The sequence below is a fragment of the Protomyctophum parallelum genome, assembly GCF_964188405.1.
Source record: "Protomyctophum parallelum genome assembly, chromosome: 12".
Classification (NCBI taxonomy): Eukaryota; Metazoa; Chordata; class Actinopteri; order Myctophiformes; family Myctophidae; genus Protomyctophum; species Protomyctophum parallelum.
Window position 1 is genome coordinate 27027506 of NC_139712.1, and position 17956 is coordinate 27045461.

At 41.4% G+C, this 17956-nt stretch overlaps 2 protein-coding genes across 2 annotated transcripts; one reads left to right on the top strand and one right to left on the bottom strand.

Annotated features, from left to right (window-relative positions):
- The first annotated feature begins 315 nt into the window (after nucleotides 1-315).
- nom1 (nucleolar protein with MIF4G domain 1) lies at nucleotides 316-12056 on the top strand. Its single transcript, XM_083777989.1, has 11 exons — nucleotides 316-1564; nucleotides 1763-1875; nucleotides 2240-2435; nucleotides 3362-3685; nucleotides 5682-5792; nucleotides 7081-7251; nucleotides 7734-7855; nucleotides 7963-8095; nucleotides 10386-10517; nucleotides 10648-10757; nucleotides 11164-12056. The coding sequence occupies exons 1-11, from the start codon at nucleotides 575-577 to the stop codon at nucleotides 11339-11341; spliced, it is 2580 nt and encodes an 859-aa protein (XP_083634115.1). The 5' UTR covers nucleotides 316-574; the 3' UTR covers nucleotides 11342-12056.
- Nucleotides 12057-15322: 3266 nt separating this feature from the next.
- On the bottom strand, nucleotides 15323-17167 carry mnx1 (motor neuron and pancreas homeobox 1; the record flags this gene model as incomplete). Its single annotated transcript, XM_083777947.1, has 3 exons — nucleotides 15323-15622; nucleotides 15928-16088; nucleotides 16669-17167. The coding sequence occupies 3 exons, from the start codon at nucleotides 17165-17167 to the stop codon at nucleotides 15323-15325; spliced, it is 960 nt and encodes a 319-aa protein (XP_083634073.1).
- Nucleotides 17168-17956: the final 789 nt, after the last annotated feature.

Below are 17956 nucleotides of genomic sequence, written 5' to 3' on the forward strand. Positions count from 1 at the left end.
TCCTTGGTCTTGTTTCCATTTTGGCCGTATATGCAATCATTCATAGATATGACTTGTCTTCAATATCATCACAGGTAAAAAAGGGGGGAAAAAGAAAAAAAAACAATATCACAGGAAAACATAACACTGTATGTACATGCCAGGTGGGTAAAAAAAGGTCGCACCGCGATGCTAGCTTCACTAGTTTTGGCCTTGTTTTTATAGGTTTCTTTAATGCTTATTTCGCTCGCAATATCTGGCAACACTGTCGACCGTACGTCATCAATCTACGACGAGACAGAGACGCCCTGGAAGAGAATTGTCACGTGTGTTGTTTGGGTCAACCTCATGTAAATACACATGTGTACGTTACAACATTTAACTTGCGTGTCTATTATCTGTTTCAACCATAAGGTTTAACACATCACGTTTAAACCGTAAACGTTTCGGAAAAGCTTTGCTTCCCAGTTTAGAGTTTGTTGGTATACATTGTTAAAGGTAGGTGATGAGAGTGAGACTGGTTTAAGTTGGTCAGCTAATGAGCTAAACCTTTAGCCAGTGAATCTTAACTGTTGATCAACAGTTTCGGCTTAATATGAAAGGCAGAGGAGGTAAGAGGGGGGCGAACGTCAAAAAGAAGAAGATGAAAGACAATGGGATGCTGAGAAAGTACATGGACTCAGTGGACGATTTCGTTAAAAACAAAGGTGGGGAGGAAGGTGGGGAGGAAGGGGAAGAAGTAGAAAAAGACGACCGTTTGAGATTTGTGAAGAAGAGAAGTCGGAGAGAGCTACGAAAGGAGAAGAGAAAGATGAAAAAAGCAAAAATGAAATGTTACTATGAGGGTAAGAATAACCTCATACCATCTCAGGGTGCTGGTGACGATTCTTTAAAACTAGCTGATGATGAGCCACAAGCAAAAGAGAAGAAAGAGCAGGAGAAAACAAAGAAAGCTGTGTCAAATACTCCTCAAATCAAGTCAACTGATGCTAAACTAGAGAAGTCTGAGGATTCCAAAACACAACCAACACAGAAGAAAGGAAAGAAAACCAACAAACTTCAAGAATCCAGAAATAAGGCTCTCTTGGAGGCCAACAAGGAGGAGGAGGACAGAGAAATCAAGAATATGATGCGTTGTCTCGGGTACAATAAGGGAAAAATCAAGAAGAAACTCCTTGACTGCACTGCAATAGATGCACTCGATCACTTCCTTGGGGTATCCGACTATGAATCTACCGGTGCAGCAATGTTGTTGGACAATGATGATGACGGTGTGGACGTGGTCAAAGAGAACTTGGAAAAGCTTGATAAGAGTGACTCTGACATTTCGGGCGACGAGGAAGAAATTACAGACGACTCTGCAAACGAAGGCAGTGAAAATGACAGTGATCTGGATGGAGAGACGGATGATGGTGAGAATGCTGATGAGGAGGATGATGATGGGATGATGGATGAAGAGGAAGCAGAGGGAGATGAGATGGAGGCAGAAGATGAGATGGATGAGGGTGGAGTAGCACACCTGGCCAGTGGAAGTGAAGGGGAAGTGGAGGAAGGCAAAGATGTCCTCCAGGCTAAGCCTGCAAATGTAAGTTCAGAAACTCCTAATGTTTATTAGATAATATGCTTAGTTGCAAGACCCATTTTGTTTGTTCAAGTTCACAGCTTGTGTGCTGCCTATATGACATGCCCAAAATGGGGAAGTCATGGTTAAAGATGATGAGCTTCTTCAGCTGCACATATATGCTGCACAAATTAAATTTAAATGAGGTCTTCCAACATTTAGGTCACTTCTACGGCAGGCAAGTATGTGCCCCCTCACTTGCGTGACACCGGAGACGATAAGCGCAAAGCTGAGCTTGGAAAACTGAAGAGGAATGTCAAAGGCCTGCTGAACAGGTACACACCAAGTTAATACATCCTTCCTTACCGCTACCTTCAATAGGTCCTGATATTCGTTTTCTACAATATGTTGTTTAGACAAAGAGCAGTTCTGCACTGCTTTTAACTCAAATCTTTTCTTCTGGGGGTCCCTTGAACAACATCTTTTGAGATCGGGGTCCAGTGGTCCACGGCCAAATACATATCATTTTGGGGGATCTTGACAAGAAAAAGTTTGAGAACCACTGATTTAGAAACATAATTCAGGACACTTGGAATATAGGAGTCATTTGTATAATCAGGGTTAAGTTACGGAAATAAAAAACATTAAAAAAATATATTCTATATATATATGGAGATAAGAGGTTTCTGACATCCGCAGGCTGAGTGAGCCCAGCATGGCGTCCATCAGCAGCCAGCTGGAGGAGCTGTACATGAGCAGCAGCAGGAAGGACATGAACGACATCCTGACGGAGGCGGTGCTGGCCGTCTGCATCACCCCGGCCCTGATGCCCGACAGACTGCTCATGGAGCACATCCTCCTGGTCAGCATCCTCCATCACTCCGTGGGGCTGGAGGTATGGTTCACAGACCACTTGAGGCCTGAGGCCCATTTTTACAAATGCCTGCTATATCAGTTATCAGTCTAGTTTTTCTACAATGTCCAAACGCAATAACCAACGCAAATAATAAAATGGTCCCGTTTTAAATGTGTTAAACCTCGAGTCTAGTTATCTGTTGGATGCAATTCATGCCATGCTGTTACCACACTAATACCACAGATGTTGCAGGTCATGGCTTTTTGATGACCTTAGGTCACTGTCTGCTCTACTGATAAGAGATCCCCGAAAAGCGGGTTTTATTTTTTCCCAGCCTGTGTGTGCGAGAAGTCAATAGTTGCAATTAGCCAAAGAATGGACATTAGCCCTTGGATTATTTATTAGGTGTAGCTTAAAAGGGTATTGCCGGCTTTGTAAGCTAATGCCCTAAACGTGACATCTAATACCGTAGGTTTACTTTACTTAAGGTGTATTAGCATTGTTATCTCTTTCGTATGTTGACTCCATCCTGTAATTGACCACACACACAGTCTCATTACTACAACAAGTCAACACACAGTCAGCAGTCAATAGCTAACCACTGATGTCCCTTTTTTGGGCACGTCATTGGGTAACATTTTCAAGAGCACAAAACAAATGGCAAATATACAAGTTAATACAATATAAGTTATGAGCTATTTTCAACAAATAAATGCTTAATTGGCTAACAAACAAGGTAAAGCATTTTTTGTGATTTAAAATATGTTTTTGGTGAAATAAATACAATTTAAAATTGCACATATGAACATATATTAATATAGTAGTCATATAATTTACTTGTATTAACAAATTAAGCCTTATGTTATAATTTGAAACATTGCTGTGATGTGTTGTGAACATGTAGATTTTATATATGTGCCCACATATGGAAAGTGGTTAAATTGTGCCATTTTACCATTGTGTAGGTTGGAGCCCATTTCCTGGAGACGGTGGTACGCAAGTATGACGAGCTTTACAAGAACCCAGTTGGAGGCAAAGAGAGTGACAATCTGGTGGCCATGGTGGCTCACATGTACAATTTCCAAGTGGTCCACTCGATGCTTATCTTTGACATCCTAAAGGTGCTAGTGGGGAACTTTACTGAAAAGGACATTGAGCTTGTACTGTTTGTGCTGAAGACGGTTGGCTTCGCCTTGCGGAGAGATGACGCTCTGGCCCTCAAAGAACTCATCTCTGATGCTCAGCGCAAGGCCAATGATGCTGGATCCACATTTAAGGATCAAACTAGGGTAAAGTACTACAGCAGATAAGGAATTTTAACTTTTAGACAAGAATGCTTAACTTACTGTCTATGTAATCAAATTGTAAGGTATTCCATACAGTAAAGACCTCTACACGAGTGGTTCCCAAACTTTTTAGCTCAAGACCAAAACAAGTGAAAATAGCAGATCTACAAGCTCACAATGCATGGCTTTGTGCCATGATGTGAGCTTGTAGATCTGCTATTTGAATCTACTTCTTAAACTTTATTTATTTATGGTAATTATTATATTTTTTCATTTTATTTATGAAATACTTTTGAAAATGTTGGAATCGTCTTTCGTTGATGAAAATCTGTGATTATTTTTGTTTTAAAGGACCACGTAACCACTTTTCAACATACAGTATCTTCATATAATTGGTCCTCACTAATGTTCATGATAAAATGCCAGATATTTTTCCTACTCGGTCTGTGTCTCATGGGAGGTCTGTTGGCAGTTCAGAAACCCGTCCACCAGTGACATCATCGATGGAGAATCCAAGCTAATAGAAACTACAGGCTATCTATTGCAGGAAAGTTGCAGTGCTATAATGGAAGCCATCATTCTCACGATAATTAAAACTCTTTTTTTTTTTTAAAGATATTTTTTGCGGCTTACGCCTTTTATTGTTTTTTTTTGAAGGGACAGACAGTAGGCTGGCAGGAAACGGGAGAGAGATGTGGGGATGACATGCAGTAAAGGCCGTGTCGGGCTCGGGAGTCGAACCCGCGGCACACTGCGACTGGAACACCAGTCGGGTGCCCAGACGGTTACGCCACCGCCTGGGCATAATTAAAACTCTTTTTTTTTTTTAAGATATTTTTTTGCGGCTTACGCCTTTATTGATTTTTTAAGGGATAGAAAGTAGGCTGACAGGAAACGGGAGAGAGATGGGGGGATGACATGCGGTAAAGGCCGTGTCGGGTCCGGGAGTCGAACCCGCGGCACACCGCGACTGGATCACCAGTCCGGTGCCCAGACCGTTACGCTACGGCCTGGGCCATAATTAAAACTCTTAACGTCACTGGTGGACCGGTTTCTGAAAGCAGCCCTCCCATGAGACACAGACTGAGTAGAACATTGTGGTATTAGTGTAGGACCATTTGTGTAGGACCAATTAAGATAGTTTGAAAAGTGGTGAAGTGGTCCTTCAAACCTTTTTTATTTTATCTTAAAAAAATGTATGTTTTTCAACGACACACAAAATGTGCCCGCCACCCAAAACATAAGTCCTGACCCACTATTAGGGAAACAGTGGGTGCTCTAATCTACAACACAGTTAAACACCCCGAATGCCCGGGGTTATTTAATCCATTAAATCATACCGCCCAGCGATTTATAGCAGCAGAGCACATTTAGCGACGAAACGGATGCTATCCCAGATGTGGCTGAAGTAGCTTGATGTAGCCAAAACACTCTCGATGCGATCGACAACAACGTGACTAGCGACGGGACCTCGATGGGCTGTCTAACACATAATATTTTTTTAGAATTGGACGGAATGATTTAGATCAAGAGTTGAACGTTTTAAGATTTCCGATCTCGTCTGCTAAAATGGGGGGGGGGAAATCTTCGATGGCGTCCCACTGGAAAATAACATTGAGTGTTGCGCAACAGACACTCCCAGCCTGTGGTTCGATGCGATCGGTCAATCTCCGTCCTTTTGATCAATCGCCGTCCTGGGCGCTGGGCGTTACTAATTATTTAATAGGGCGGAGAACTCCGTCCTTGCCGCTCTTATCATCGTACATCATCATGACACTATGCCTATTTGCTCAGACAGACAGACACTATGATGTAAAATTCTCCATTCATTGTCAATGAGAATTTAATGTTTGTTTAAGAAGTTTGTGGACGGTAACTAAAAGCTGGATGTAGGAGGGGCGCTAAAAATGAGTGAAATGAAGGTGATTTGATTGTATATCTGTTCTGTATATCTGAGTGTGTTAACCAGGTTTCATGTAATGTGTGATCATGATCTCAGGTGCGCTTCATGTTGGAAACCATGCTGGCTTTGAAGAACAACGACATGCGGAAGATCCCAGGCTATGACCCAGAGCCCGTAGAGAGACTCAGGAAGCTGCAGAGAACACTGGTACATCATCATATTCATAATTTAATCTCCTTAACTTTCATTAAGACCTGAGGCCGATTCTACAAATGCCTGTATCATCATTGATTCTCAAACGTTTAGTGCCAAGGACTTTTTTTGTATTTGGCCAGTGGCCACAGATCCCCATCTGAAAATGTTACAGTACATATAATAATGCAGGCACTTTATTGGTTTTGGAATTTGTAATCTAGATGTCCCTGATTAAATTTAACACATTGGTTAGTGATCATCATACTGTAATATGTTATTTTCACTCACTAGACCTGTACGTGCCCGTCGGCCACCGGCCTATTTGAGAACGATGCAACTTTGCAACCTAATAATACCTGTTGTCAACTTGTCATAGCACCCGTTTTAATTGTATGTATGTGTCCCACTGTTGTATCTGCCTGTGTCTGAAGAGGGCAAACTGACTGGTGGACTGGTTAAATGGGGATTTAGGCTGATTAGGCCCACTGGCAGAGCCTGAGCAGAGCCTTTTGTGGTGGTTCTGGAGAACCGTGGGTCCGACCGACTCGATACCGGGCACTGCACTCCCTGCGGGCGTGTGGAACGCGTGTGTCCAATTAGAAGTTGGTGGGGCGAACGGTTCTCGAGTTACGTGCATCACACACGCACGCAGACACACACACACAGAGACGTGGCATTTATAGTAGGATTAGTTTTCTTTCTATTTGTAGCTCCCACTTTTACCACCAGGGGGCCTCAAAGGTCCACCTTACAAACTCGATGAAGCTGGTTGTTGATGGTCCCATTCAGAATTAATAGTTGCAGGTTTTACAAGCAGTGTTTGTCCAGTAAATACTACATGATGAATGTGTAGCCCAGTGGTTGGGAAATAACTACATTTACTACATTTACTCAAGTGCGGTACGCCGGTACTGCACTTAAGTACAATGTTAAGGTGCTTTTACTTTACCGTACTTTTCAGTACTTTATACTTTGTACTCCACTACATCTCTGAGGCAAATATTATACTTTACTCAGGTTTAGTTTCTAGTTTGCAGATTTAGATTATTAATACAAAACATAAATTAACCATTCATGCTTAATGTTATACTACTCGAAAATAACTATATAACTAATAATCTACAAACTCACATCTGCTATTTTAATCTGCTCAAAGTCATACACATTTTTGAATTTTAGTATACCTTTACTTTGGTGCTGTAAGTATATTTATTTTATAATTTGTAATGTGGGGGCACAACAAGAGTATTTTTATGTTGTGGTGTTGCTACTTTTTCTTGACCACTGTGTGTAACCCCAGATCAAGCAGAGTGCTGCGGGCAGCGACGTGAAGCTGAGGGTCTCCCTGCAGAGCCTCCTGGCTGCAGATCAGGTGGGGCGCTGGTGGATCGTTGGATCTGCATGGAGCGGAGCGCCCATGATCAACGACCAGGGGAACATGCCGGTCTCACAGCCCACCGCTGAAGGACAGGTACACCGCCCGACCCCTTACTGGCAATCCTCAGTGTTCATTTAAAAACTTAAAATTGACACTTTCCGGTTAAAAATTTACACTGAGGCTTTTGCTGCAATACAGTTACAATTACGATAGCCGATCTACAAGCTCACAATGCGTTTCTATGCGTTGTGAGCTTGTAGAAGCACACCAAGTACAGAGCCATCTAAAAAATTATAATTAACATTACAGTTGCTCCAGGATCGATCTATAGGGATAATTAAAAGGTTTATTTTTAATATAGTGTGTATGCCTTGCTATGCTATTTGGAAGAAAAAAAACAACTGTACCTTTTTATAATTGCATTCTTATTTATTACATTATGACTGTTTTTGTATAAATTAATGATTTACATCCCAATACCAGCCTATAGTCACTCTTGGTGTACTATCAAGCTGTACTGATGAAACTCATCCTTGACAATTCAACTGCATCATTCCATTGTCTGCACTGTTCAGTTTAGTGCCAAAGTATTGGACATGGCCAGGAAACAGAGAATGAACACGGAGGTCAGGAGAAATATCTTCTGTGTGCTGATGACCAGTGAGGACTACCTGGATGCGTTTGAAAAACTCCTGAGGTACAGTAATAAGGTCCATTCTGATGTGACGTGTATTTGGTCAAAGGCAATATTTCAGTGTGGACTTAAGGTTCTGTTGTTTTTTTTCTGTTTTGCCTCGTTTGAAGGATGGGTCTGAAGGAGCATCAGGAGAGAGAGATAGTCCGTGTTCTGATCGACTGCTGCCTGCAGGAGAAGACCTTCAATGCTTTCTATGCCGTGCTAGGAGAGAAGTTCTGCTCCCACGACAGACGATTCCAGGTAGCGCTGTGTGCACTACAGTCTATATTGACCAGATTAAATTTACAGAACAATGTGAAAAGTTCAATAGCAAGTGAAGTGGATACCCTCCGACAGCACAATCTCTGAATCCAGTTGAATGGCCTGCTAGTTGGTAGATCTTCAAGCTCAGTTTTTTTCATGCCGTCCAGGTTACAAAGGATAGCAGAAGCAAGCGATGGTCAAATTCTATCTGGTCCAATTCTGCCCATTGCAACACACATCTCAGTAGTATTAATACTCTTTCTACCAGTGCCTTTTCTACCAGTGGTTAGGTCTGGCCCCCTCCTCTCATCTATTTCTGCCTATCTGGCTATTTGGCAATCCTAATCCTTGGCTGACTGGTCAGAACACACCAGAACATAACAACATATTTCCGAGAAACCACGCACTCTAAAGTTCGCTATGACCGAGCGAAAAGCCAAATATTTCGCCAACTATTTCATCTGTCTTTTGCATGCAATCTCCTGGGGGGTCATTCTCTTCCTAATGTGGACATCTTCCCAGAAATTGAACTTGGGAGGGCCAGAATATTTTCTCAAAGTGCATAATCAGAGTACATAATGATATTTGACTCTGATTATCTTTTCTGTTTTTTCTAGTTTTACTTCACCTTAGAGAGAGAGAGAGAGGATAGTTGTTTAGAGTTACACTAGATGAAGTAGGAATGCTAAAGTTTAAACACCAAAGTACAGACACAATGTATTTCATTAGTAAACAATATCCTGAATTAGTACACATACTCAACTTTTTATATCTAGCTGACCATTTAATTGCACAAAAGTATTTGATGACATTGGAAATTAACTATAACAGCTGTGGGTTTGACATACTATACTGATGAAGACAGCATGTTAGCATAACGATGAAGACATTGATGAAGAATTTTCGATGCGGCGAGTTGGTAAACTGGCGAGTTCTCCGGTATCCTCACAACTCAGTCACATTTTCATCATGTTGTGAGCTTGTAGGTCGGCTACTTTTGCTATGCTTTTATGCACATTAATGTATGCAAAAAATAATTATGGGAGACTTATTGAATATTGACATTTGGTCCATAGCATAGATGTCATTAGTGGCTTATTTTGATCATGTATGTTGTTGTCACTCTTTTCAATTGTATAGGCTCCATAGTACGTATTATGTGGCCTTATATATTGACATCTCATAGACCCCATCATTATTCGTTGCTGGTGGCTTTTTTGAGGGGTGCTAGGCCCTTCTATGTCCAGATTTTAGTGTGTGTGCGCACAAACTTTGTCCTACACAAACCCAATTCCCATTGACAATGAATGGACAATTTTAAGTCATAGTGTAAACAAACATTGTGTAACACAAACATTGATATGTTGTACTAGGAGGCTTTCAACTCTCAACTGTCAATAAGAGGTCTGCGATGATGATATACGATAAGAGCGCACCCCACTTCACATGGTTGTGTTTTTTTTTTTTCACCTATAGCGTAGATTTTTGTCGTAACACAAACATTAAATGCCATTGACAATGAATGCAGAATTTACGATAATAAGAGCGCCTCTCACTTCACACGGGTGTGATTTTTCTGATTATTACTAATATTTTAAGCTACAGGAAAATCTGACCACCCAGACTCCACCACCCAGACTCCCCATTACATGTGGCCCGTCTGTGACCGGTAGGTCACCTTAACTACAGTGTGGGAGCCTCTCACACCTCTTTCCTCTCACGTTGTTTGACTTAACCCGACTGCAAACAATGGAGGTGACACCACGCTTCCGCCCTAGCTGACCCGCAGGACACTGGTCCATATCAGACACTGATAACCATTGTCCCCATCAAAGAGCTTCAGTCAGACCTGCTGGGAATTTTTTGTTTTTCTCGTGTAAGGTGGACCTGGCTTTAGTGGATTGCCTGTGTTTGTGTGTGAGGGAGGAGATATTAGAGGAGATATTAAGAGTCATTACTGGCTATAGATCACTTAGCCATCATTGCACTCTGTATGCTAAAGTCAACTGGCCGTCCCTAGTGACTGCCCGTCGGCTGCCTCACTAGTACACCTTGATCTATGAATCAGTTATTGGTAAGCTCCCTTTTTTCCTTGGTTTAGGGCTGCAACTATTAATTATGTTCTCATAGTGATTAAGTTATTCATTACTATTTTTGATCAAACAAAATTAATATAATTGAATTGGGGGGTTGCTTTCATAGCATTTCAATTTGCTCTTTGTTTTTGTGTCTTCTGTCTGATTTTGTGGTTCTACAATGATCATTTGAACCCTCTGTGTTTCCCTAGATGACCTTTCAGTTCAGCCTGTGGGACAAGTTCAAAGAGCTGGACAATCTTTCTAGCAGCACCTTCAGTAACCTGGTCCATCTGGTTACTCACGTCCTACAGAGCAAGGCCCTGTCCATCTCCATCCTCAAAGTGCGTGGCAGGACATCTATGCTTAATATGAGGATTGAGGACGGTTGCAGTCTGGCAGTGGTGTCCATTTCGATGTCATGAATTGCACTGAACGAGTTGGTGATGTTTCTCTCTGTGTTTGTCTGTGCAGGCAATTGAGTTTGGAGAACTAGATAAGCCCAAGGTGCGTTTCTTGCGTCAAGTGTTAAGCAAGCTACTAAAAGAGAATGAGCCTGAGGAACTGGTCATCATATTTGGAAAGTGAGTGTCATCATATTCTGTGTACATATTGAGCCATACTTCAAATCAATCAATCAATCAATGATATCTATTTAAATTGAAAAATGATTCCTGTTGACCATGGCTATGACGCCATCCTATATGTCTAAACCAGGAGTCCCTTTGCGACGCATTGTGAGCTTGAGTGGCTATTTTCAAATTTCTGAAGTGGTTTTGTAATAATAATCAAAATCTGCAAAGTAACTAGTTACTTTAAATAATTAGTGGAGTAAAAATACAATAAATATTGTACTTTTACTTGAGATTAGTAGTTAATCAAATTAATGAAATTTGAAAAATTAAGTGAATGTACTCTGTTACTTTCCACCACTGCAAACCACTGTGTGAAAGTCTGAATCAATGTCCCCCGTTGTTGTCCATCCTCCAGGATTTCGGGCATTCCCAAGCTCGGAATGCTGCGAGAGGGCTTGAAGCTTTTCATCAGCCACTTCCTGCTGAAGAATGCCCAGACCCAGGGACCAGCTGAGCAAGCAGCTCTGCTGTCGGAGCGCGCCCAGGTCGCCACCCGAGCCATGGAGGCGAGAGAGGCCAAGCTCAAACTGTAAAACACGCGCGTGTAGCCGTGTACACGCACACACACACATAGCAGATATATTGACCCATGAAGACCTGGGGTTGATTCTACAAATGCCTGCTAAATCAGTTTTCTATAAAACATATGTTGCTATATCAGTGGTGCTCAATACTTTTTCATGTCAAGGTCGCGGACCCCCCATTTCAAATTTCAATTCATTTTCACGATTTAAAGAACATAGCAGATCTATAAGCTCATAGTGTGGTGCCAAGGCTGATATGAGCTTGTATATTTTCTATTATTGAATCGACAAAGTATAAAAGTGTTAAAATGATTTTGAAACACATGCTTTCCCAGTTTTAACATATACACCAGCACCGCAATACAGTATACGATATGTATATCTTTTTCCCCAGAAAAGGGCTTACATTTGCAAAGAAAGACATTCAAATTAGTATTTGGATATACTTAACAATCTTTTTCATGTGGTGTGGTCCTATATAAATTCATCATGGATTTAGTAACAAAACATGCCTTCAACAATGTACCCCTTTCACTTCAATTTGTAATATTTTCCTTTTGGTGGGGGTTAAACAACAGTGCACATTGCTCCCACACACATTATTGTTGCAACAATTTATCATAATTGACAGAGTGATAAGCTATATCATAGATGTTTTTTTCAATAATCTATTATGTTGTGTGTATATTTGTACATAACCTGGTCATCAAATGGTTTGTTTTGACATTTATGCTATATGCAGATTCTTGAGTGTAAAAAATAATAAACAGCCTACGAGTGAGCAGTGTTCCGCTCAACACAATTCATCACTGATTAATGTTTGTACTGTAAATTTGGTTAATTTCCATCATTTGATCATCAACAGAGTTTATATAACACAGTGAGGTTATATCTTCTGTGAGTTTGATGTAAACAAGGCAACTGAAACTGGTGTACATACATGCTCATTAATGAAACACTGTTTACACATCCCCCATGACCCAGGCCAGGGCTTTGATTCCAGGCTGTCCTTGTTGACTAGTTGACACAGTTGCCGCCTGCATGGTTAGCATAGCAGAGTCATTCTGTTACATTTGATGAGGCTACTATTAATTAGCTCCATTTGCAATTTTGCATGTCCTGCATCAATCTAAGGGGGAGTGCGGTCAGAGGGTAAGAATCGGCCAGTGAGGGGAAATGTCCCTGCCTAATCATTAAAACGCTACAGTAGCCTCCTGAAGGGAGTGGGTTGAAGTACATGTTACCAAGTAACTTATTTCAGAACCTGAATCCTGAGGATTCATAATTCAAGTGTATCCACCAAATACAAGGAACTCAACAATTTCCAAAGACATAAAATAAGGCTTAATATTTGTTTAAAATGTAAATGTTTTCAAATGTCTCCTATAATGTCCTATAATTGAAAAGCAGGGTTAGCTGTAGTAAGCATTTGATGTTTTCACTGCGGTTATAATACACTAATCTGAGTTCCCAGACATTCTCACATAAAAACAGGAGGGATTCACTAACGAAAAGAGAATGGAGAACTTTGTCACTAAGAAGTCTATACACTGGCTTTTGTTTATATAGTATGTGAGACATGCAGGTGACATCAATGTTACCTGCATGTCTGGTTGGGCTTGACCCTCGGGTGAACTTTGAGTGTAAGCTAAAACAAACAGCAAGATAAGGACTACTAGGGTCACTGAGTGAGCAGCCTAATTATTGTTTCTAATGACATATAGCCTATAGGTTAATCAGTCTGTGTTGATTACTGTGGGAAATTAGATAGCCTAAGTGATTGAGCCACATATGTCTTAGCATTTAAGTTTTTGTTTTGTTTTGTTTAGTTTTTCACTTTTTGGGAGTGGACTGCTGAATTAAAATAGCCTACCCGTATATGATATATAGCCTATACTTGGGTATAGAGCAGACGTAGAATACGCACATCGACAGGCTGGACTAAATAAACTTCAGTAGGTATTGGATGGAGCCCGCACACCACAGGTATAAGAAAGACGTTCTTTATTGAAATACTGAAGTTTGTACTTTTATACTAAGGGAGTGCCCCCATTAACCAATCAAAACACCACATTTTGGTGCCCCTACCATCACTGCAGGTGTGACACGTCAACCCTGAGTGAGTAGGTGGGGACCCAGACATATTGATGTAAATATAGTCTGTTCAGAAATGTTAGTGCACTAACATTTCAAATAACAAACTTTTGTGTATGTTCACGTGACCTGATGAAGATCAAATAGATCGAAACGTTGTCAGTATTTCAATAAAGAACGTCTTTCTTATACCTGTGGTGTGCGGGCTCCATCCAAATAAATACATGGGTATAACCATGACCTTTGTTTTCAAATCTGCTTATGAGTCCTGCATTAGACACAGTGGATCACTTAAATGTGTGTGTGTGTGTGTGTGTGTGTGTGTGTGTGTGTGTGTGTGTGTGTGTGTGTGTGTGTGTGTGTGTGTGTGCGTGCGTGTGCATAATAGATGAATGACTTGTAGAAAAATGCAAGACGATGAAAGGAAACTAAACTTAGGTGGTGGTGCTCTGGCTCTGCCTTATGCACGATTGACACTTGTATTAGAAACAAGGATTTTCCATAGAAATAAAACAACTTACAGTAAACCGTAAACGTTTAAATAACTCAGTATGGCAACTGATTTTAATCCCGAAAAGGTGCTTGTACTAGCAGACAAGTGGTTGATTAACGGCCCATTATTTCAATGGTGTATTATTAGCAGCCCATTGCTACACTGGTGTGAAATGTTTCTCTCGTCTGAGTGACTGCCGACTTGTGTTTGCTCTCGCTGCACGTTTGCACAGATCCCAACGACAGCGCTATTAACAGTAATTCCCATGACCCGAGCTGTCAAAGTCAGGAGAAAAACAGCACGTCGCGGTGAACTGGAAAAGCTATTTTCTATTTCCTGTTACAAGTTCGAGGTGGACCTCGCAATCGAGCGAGAAATGTCAATAAGAAATGTGATAGCGTTGTAATATAAAACAATTTTATTTCACATTGTCTGCACCAATAGAGACGCTAAACAATAATTTAGCATGCAAATCGGTATAACCATTTATAAATACAATATAGAAAAATAAACATAACATTTTTTCCTGCATATGACACAAATACTAAATATATAACACCACGAAAGAGTCCAACATCATAATACGACAAAATGCAGCAGAGGTCTATTTATAGTGGATATTATGGTCATATAGGCTATTAGGCTATACTTAAAATATTTTTGACGATGACAAATATCACAGTGGAGTAGAGTAGTAGGGTTGCAGTGTCCTAGCCAGGTTACAGCAGCATAAATTGCACATAAACCATGCAAGGTCACAGATACTGCCAAAATAATGCTCGATAAATGTCCGTTTATGTAAAACTTCAACCTCTCGGCATTAGGCCTATTGCTCGTTTATGAGGATGATGATACAATAGAAGAGTGGGCTCCAAGGGAAAAGTGGGCACCTCGATGTAAAATTGGCTATTTTGTGCAAAAAAAGATAGACCGTAGCCTGTATACATTTACGCCTCAACTATGTTCAAAATGACTCGTTTTGTGGCAATTGTATAAATATTAAATGTCAAATGCTCAATCATGTTCTATGTTAGGCTGTACGCTGTATAACATTAGGCTACTTTGAGACAATTTTCCAAATATTTTAGGCTATTTTGGACCAAATAGGCCATTTTACATCGGGGTGCCCAACTGCCCATACACTCTTCATAAAAGTGCCCACTCTTCCTTCCTGTACCGGGGCGGGATCAGACAGCATCCATCCAGCTGACCTATATATTTTTTTAATCCTTTTTTTATTTTATTATTATTATTATTACAAAACAAAACAAAAAAAAATCCAGGTAGGTGATTAGAGGTTGGGTTACATGCAGCTGCAACGTGGGTGACAATCCCCACACAGTCACCTTTTCATGGAGAATGTCCCTTTTCCTTTGACTTCCCCCTCGGTGCAAGCACAGGTCTCAAGGTTGTGGGCTTATATTGCTGCTCGTGTGGTGATTTCTCTCGTCGTCCGACGAGCAGTCTGACGAGTTGTACAGGAAGCTGTCGCCCTCGTCGTCGTCACTGTCCCTGAAGTCTCTTATTCTGCCGTTTTTTGAGTCCGTCTTGCTGCTGTGATAATCCGCCGATGAGTCGAGTCCATCAGATGATTTGTCCTTGTCCTTGTTGCTCTTTTTATTCTCGGCCTCCTGGGCGGCCTGCTCTTTAGCCTTCTTGCTTCGCTTCCACTTCATGCGTCTGTTCTGGAACCAGATTTTAACCTGAGAAGAACAAGTTGGTGATAGGGATTTATTCATTTATTAAAAGTATAGCTATATAGCTACAAGGACGAATGAACGCTCGAACGGGTGACAGGTCACACGCACACCAGGTGGCCAAAAGGTTATGCGTAACCTGCCGTGCGTAAAGGTCATTTTGTAAGATTGCCTGGCGAATAATGAATACAGTGTCGGCTCCAGCCGTAGCACCACTATAGGCTGTTGTTTTTAACAATAATAATAATGATAATAGTAAAACAAATAATAATAATGCAAAAATGGATGAAGCCTGTTCAAACCTATATTACCTGGGTTTCTGTCAGCATTAGAGACGTAGCCACCTCAAAGCGCTTTGGTCGAGACAGATACTTGTTCAGCTTGAACTGATGCTCCAGTTCCAGCAGCTGTTGGCTTGTGAAGGCTGTTCGGGGTCTTCTGCACTTCCCCAGTAGGTTGGACTGGGCCTGAGCTGAAAAAATAAATAAATAAACATAAATTCCTAATTCGCAAATTGTTTGCGATGTGAGTGACAATAACATATAGTATTCGACTTGTGTTTACATTTTTCGAATCAGAAAGCTAATTTTTGAGTTAGCCTATTACAAAGCATGCCCTCTGCTGCTAACGTTTATGTGAAATGCTTTAGAGAATTAGCCTGCCTATAGCTGTGCACACACTGACACACATGTCCAGAGTGCTATTTGCCACTTCGTTTGGAACAAATCTGTTAAAACGAACAGAAACAAGACAGGCAGTATCTGGGTGAGCAAATAGTGTGTCGACTGTGGGTTTCACACTCCTCTGTCATTTTCCCACTGTCCATTATCTGTCCATTTGAGTTCCTTTCAGAAAGAGGAAAAAATAATCGCCCAAAGCCTTTTCATTATAGGCTACTATAGAGCACATCACAATTATGGACTGGAGTTAACCTATATATTGTCAGCACCTCTAAATAAAAAATATAATAATAATATAATGACTAACATAAACAGTCTTAATAATAATATCAGTAGCCTATCTGTAGATCAAGCAAAGCAAAGATAACTCACAGCTAAAATCGGACATTTTGGGTAGCATCATTCCAGCTGTTGAGACCCGCAGCCAGTGGTCCAGTTGGAAGGTGCTCGCCGTGAGCTTGAGGGAGTCGCTGGGATGGTGGTGGTGATGATGGGAGCCATGTGGGTAGGAATAGGACAGGGCCGGGTGTTGTCCCAGGGCCGCCGCGGAGTACGTGTACATCGGGTGGCCGTAGAGAGCCTGCGGGGGGATCCCCACCGTGCTCTGCGGATGTAATCCAACCATGCTGTGCGGATGGCTAGTCAAGAAACCCGGTTTGGGAATCAGACCGCAGGAGGAAATCCTCGGCGGAGACGGCGTCTCGGTGCGTAAAGAGTCGGCGCTGGTGTTCAGCTCCGAGGCTGTGACACTTCCGGACGACGAGATCGAGGAGGAGGACAGAGAAGTCACCAGGGCCAGCGGGGACGTCTGCACCTTGGGCGTATCGACTGCTAGCAGCGCGTCGATGCGAAAGTTTTTTGATTTCTCCATTTGGCCGAGTGTGTCCCTTCTTTGCAGCGTCGTTATCGTGTCTCTAAACGAAGAGGGGAATGTTGCCTTTCCACCTCTCAAAAGTTATGGTCTCGGCAGAAGTGTGAGCGGAGAACTCAACGTGACACTTAATCCTTATTCGATGAAGGCGATTGGTGCTCCGTGTGACAGGGGGCTGTACCATTCGGACGTGTTTGGGACTTTACTGCCGTTGCGCTCCGACCCATCTGGCCAGGATTGTGAGGGCAGGTTTAAGCAATAATGTTGTTCAACTTTAGAGAATGAAAATCTGAAAACAATTATTGCCTACTTTGCTCGAGTGAATATTGGAAAGTGAATAAGGAACCGAATAAGTGAAAATGGGCAGCAGCTAACAAATGCAAATCGTTAATGTATAGGCCACACACACACACACACACACACACACACACACACACACACACACACACACACACACACACACACACACACACACATCCCATATATATATATATATATATATATATATATATATATATATATATATATATATATTATATAGGCCTATACATTACATTCATAAATAAAAAGAGATCTGAATTCAAGTTAACAAAGAATGCGCCTTTTGTTAAAGGTTTTGATTATTGATTGAATGAATACTGTAGTGTATTAACAGTTTGCAAATAGTACAGAGGTACAATTGTACAATGATTGTTAAAAGGATAACACCAAAATCCCAAAGGGCTTGTTTCCATTGTGGTCCTGTGTATTCACAGTACCACAATTCACAGGAAGGCACGTGCGAAACCA

What these genes read in the sequence shown, in the direction of transcription:
- nom1 (XM_083777989.1), top strand. Translation starts at nt 575, where the DNA reads ATGAAAGGCAGAGGAGGTAAGAGGGGGGCGAACGTCAAAAAGAAGAAG. An exon ending in ATCACTCCGTGGGGCTGGAG is followed by an intron (nt 2,436 to 3,361) that starts GTATGGTTCACA and finishes ACCATTGTGTAG; the next exon opens with GTTGGAGCCCATTTCCTGGA. An exon ending in CTGGTCATCATATTTGGAAA is followed by an intron (nt 10,758 to 11,163) that starts GTGAGTGTCATC and finishes TCCATCCTCCAG; the next exon opens with GATTTCGGGCATTCCCAAGC.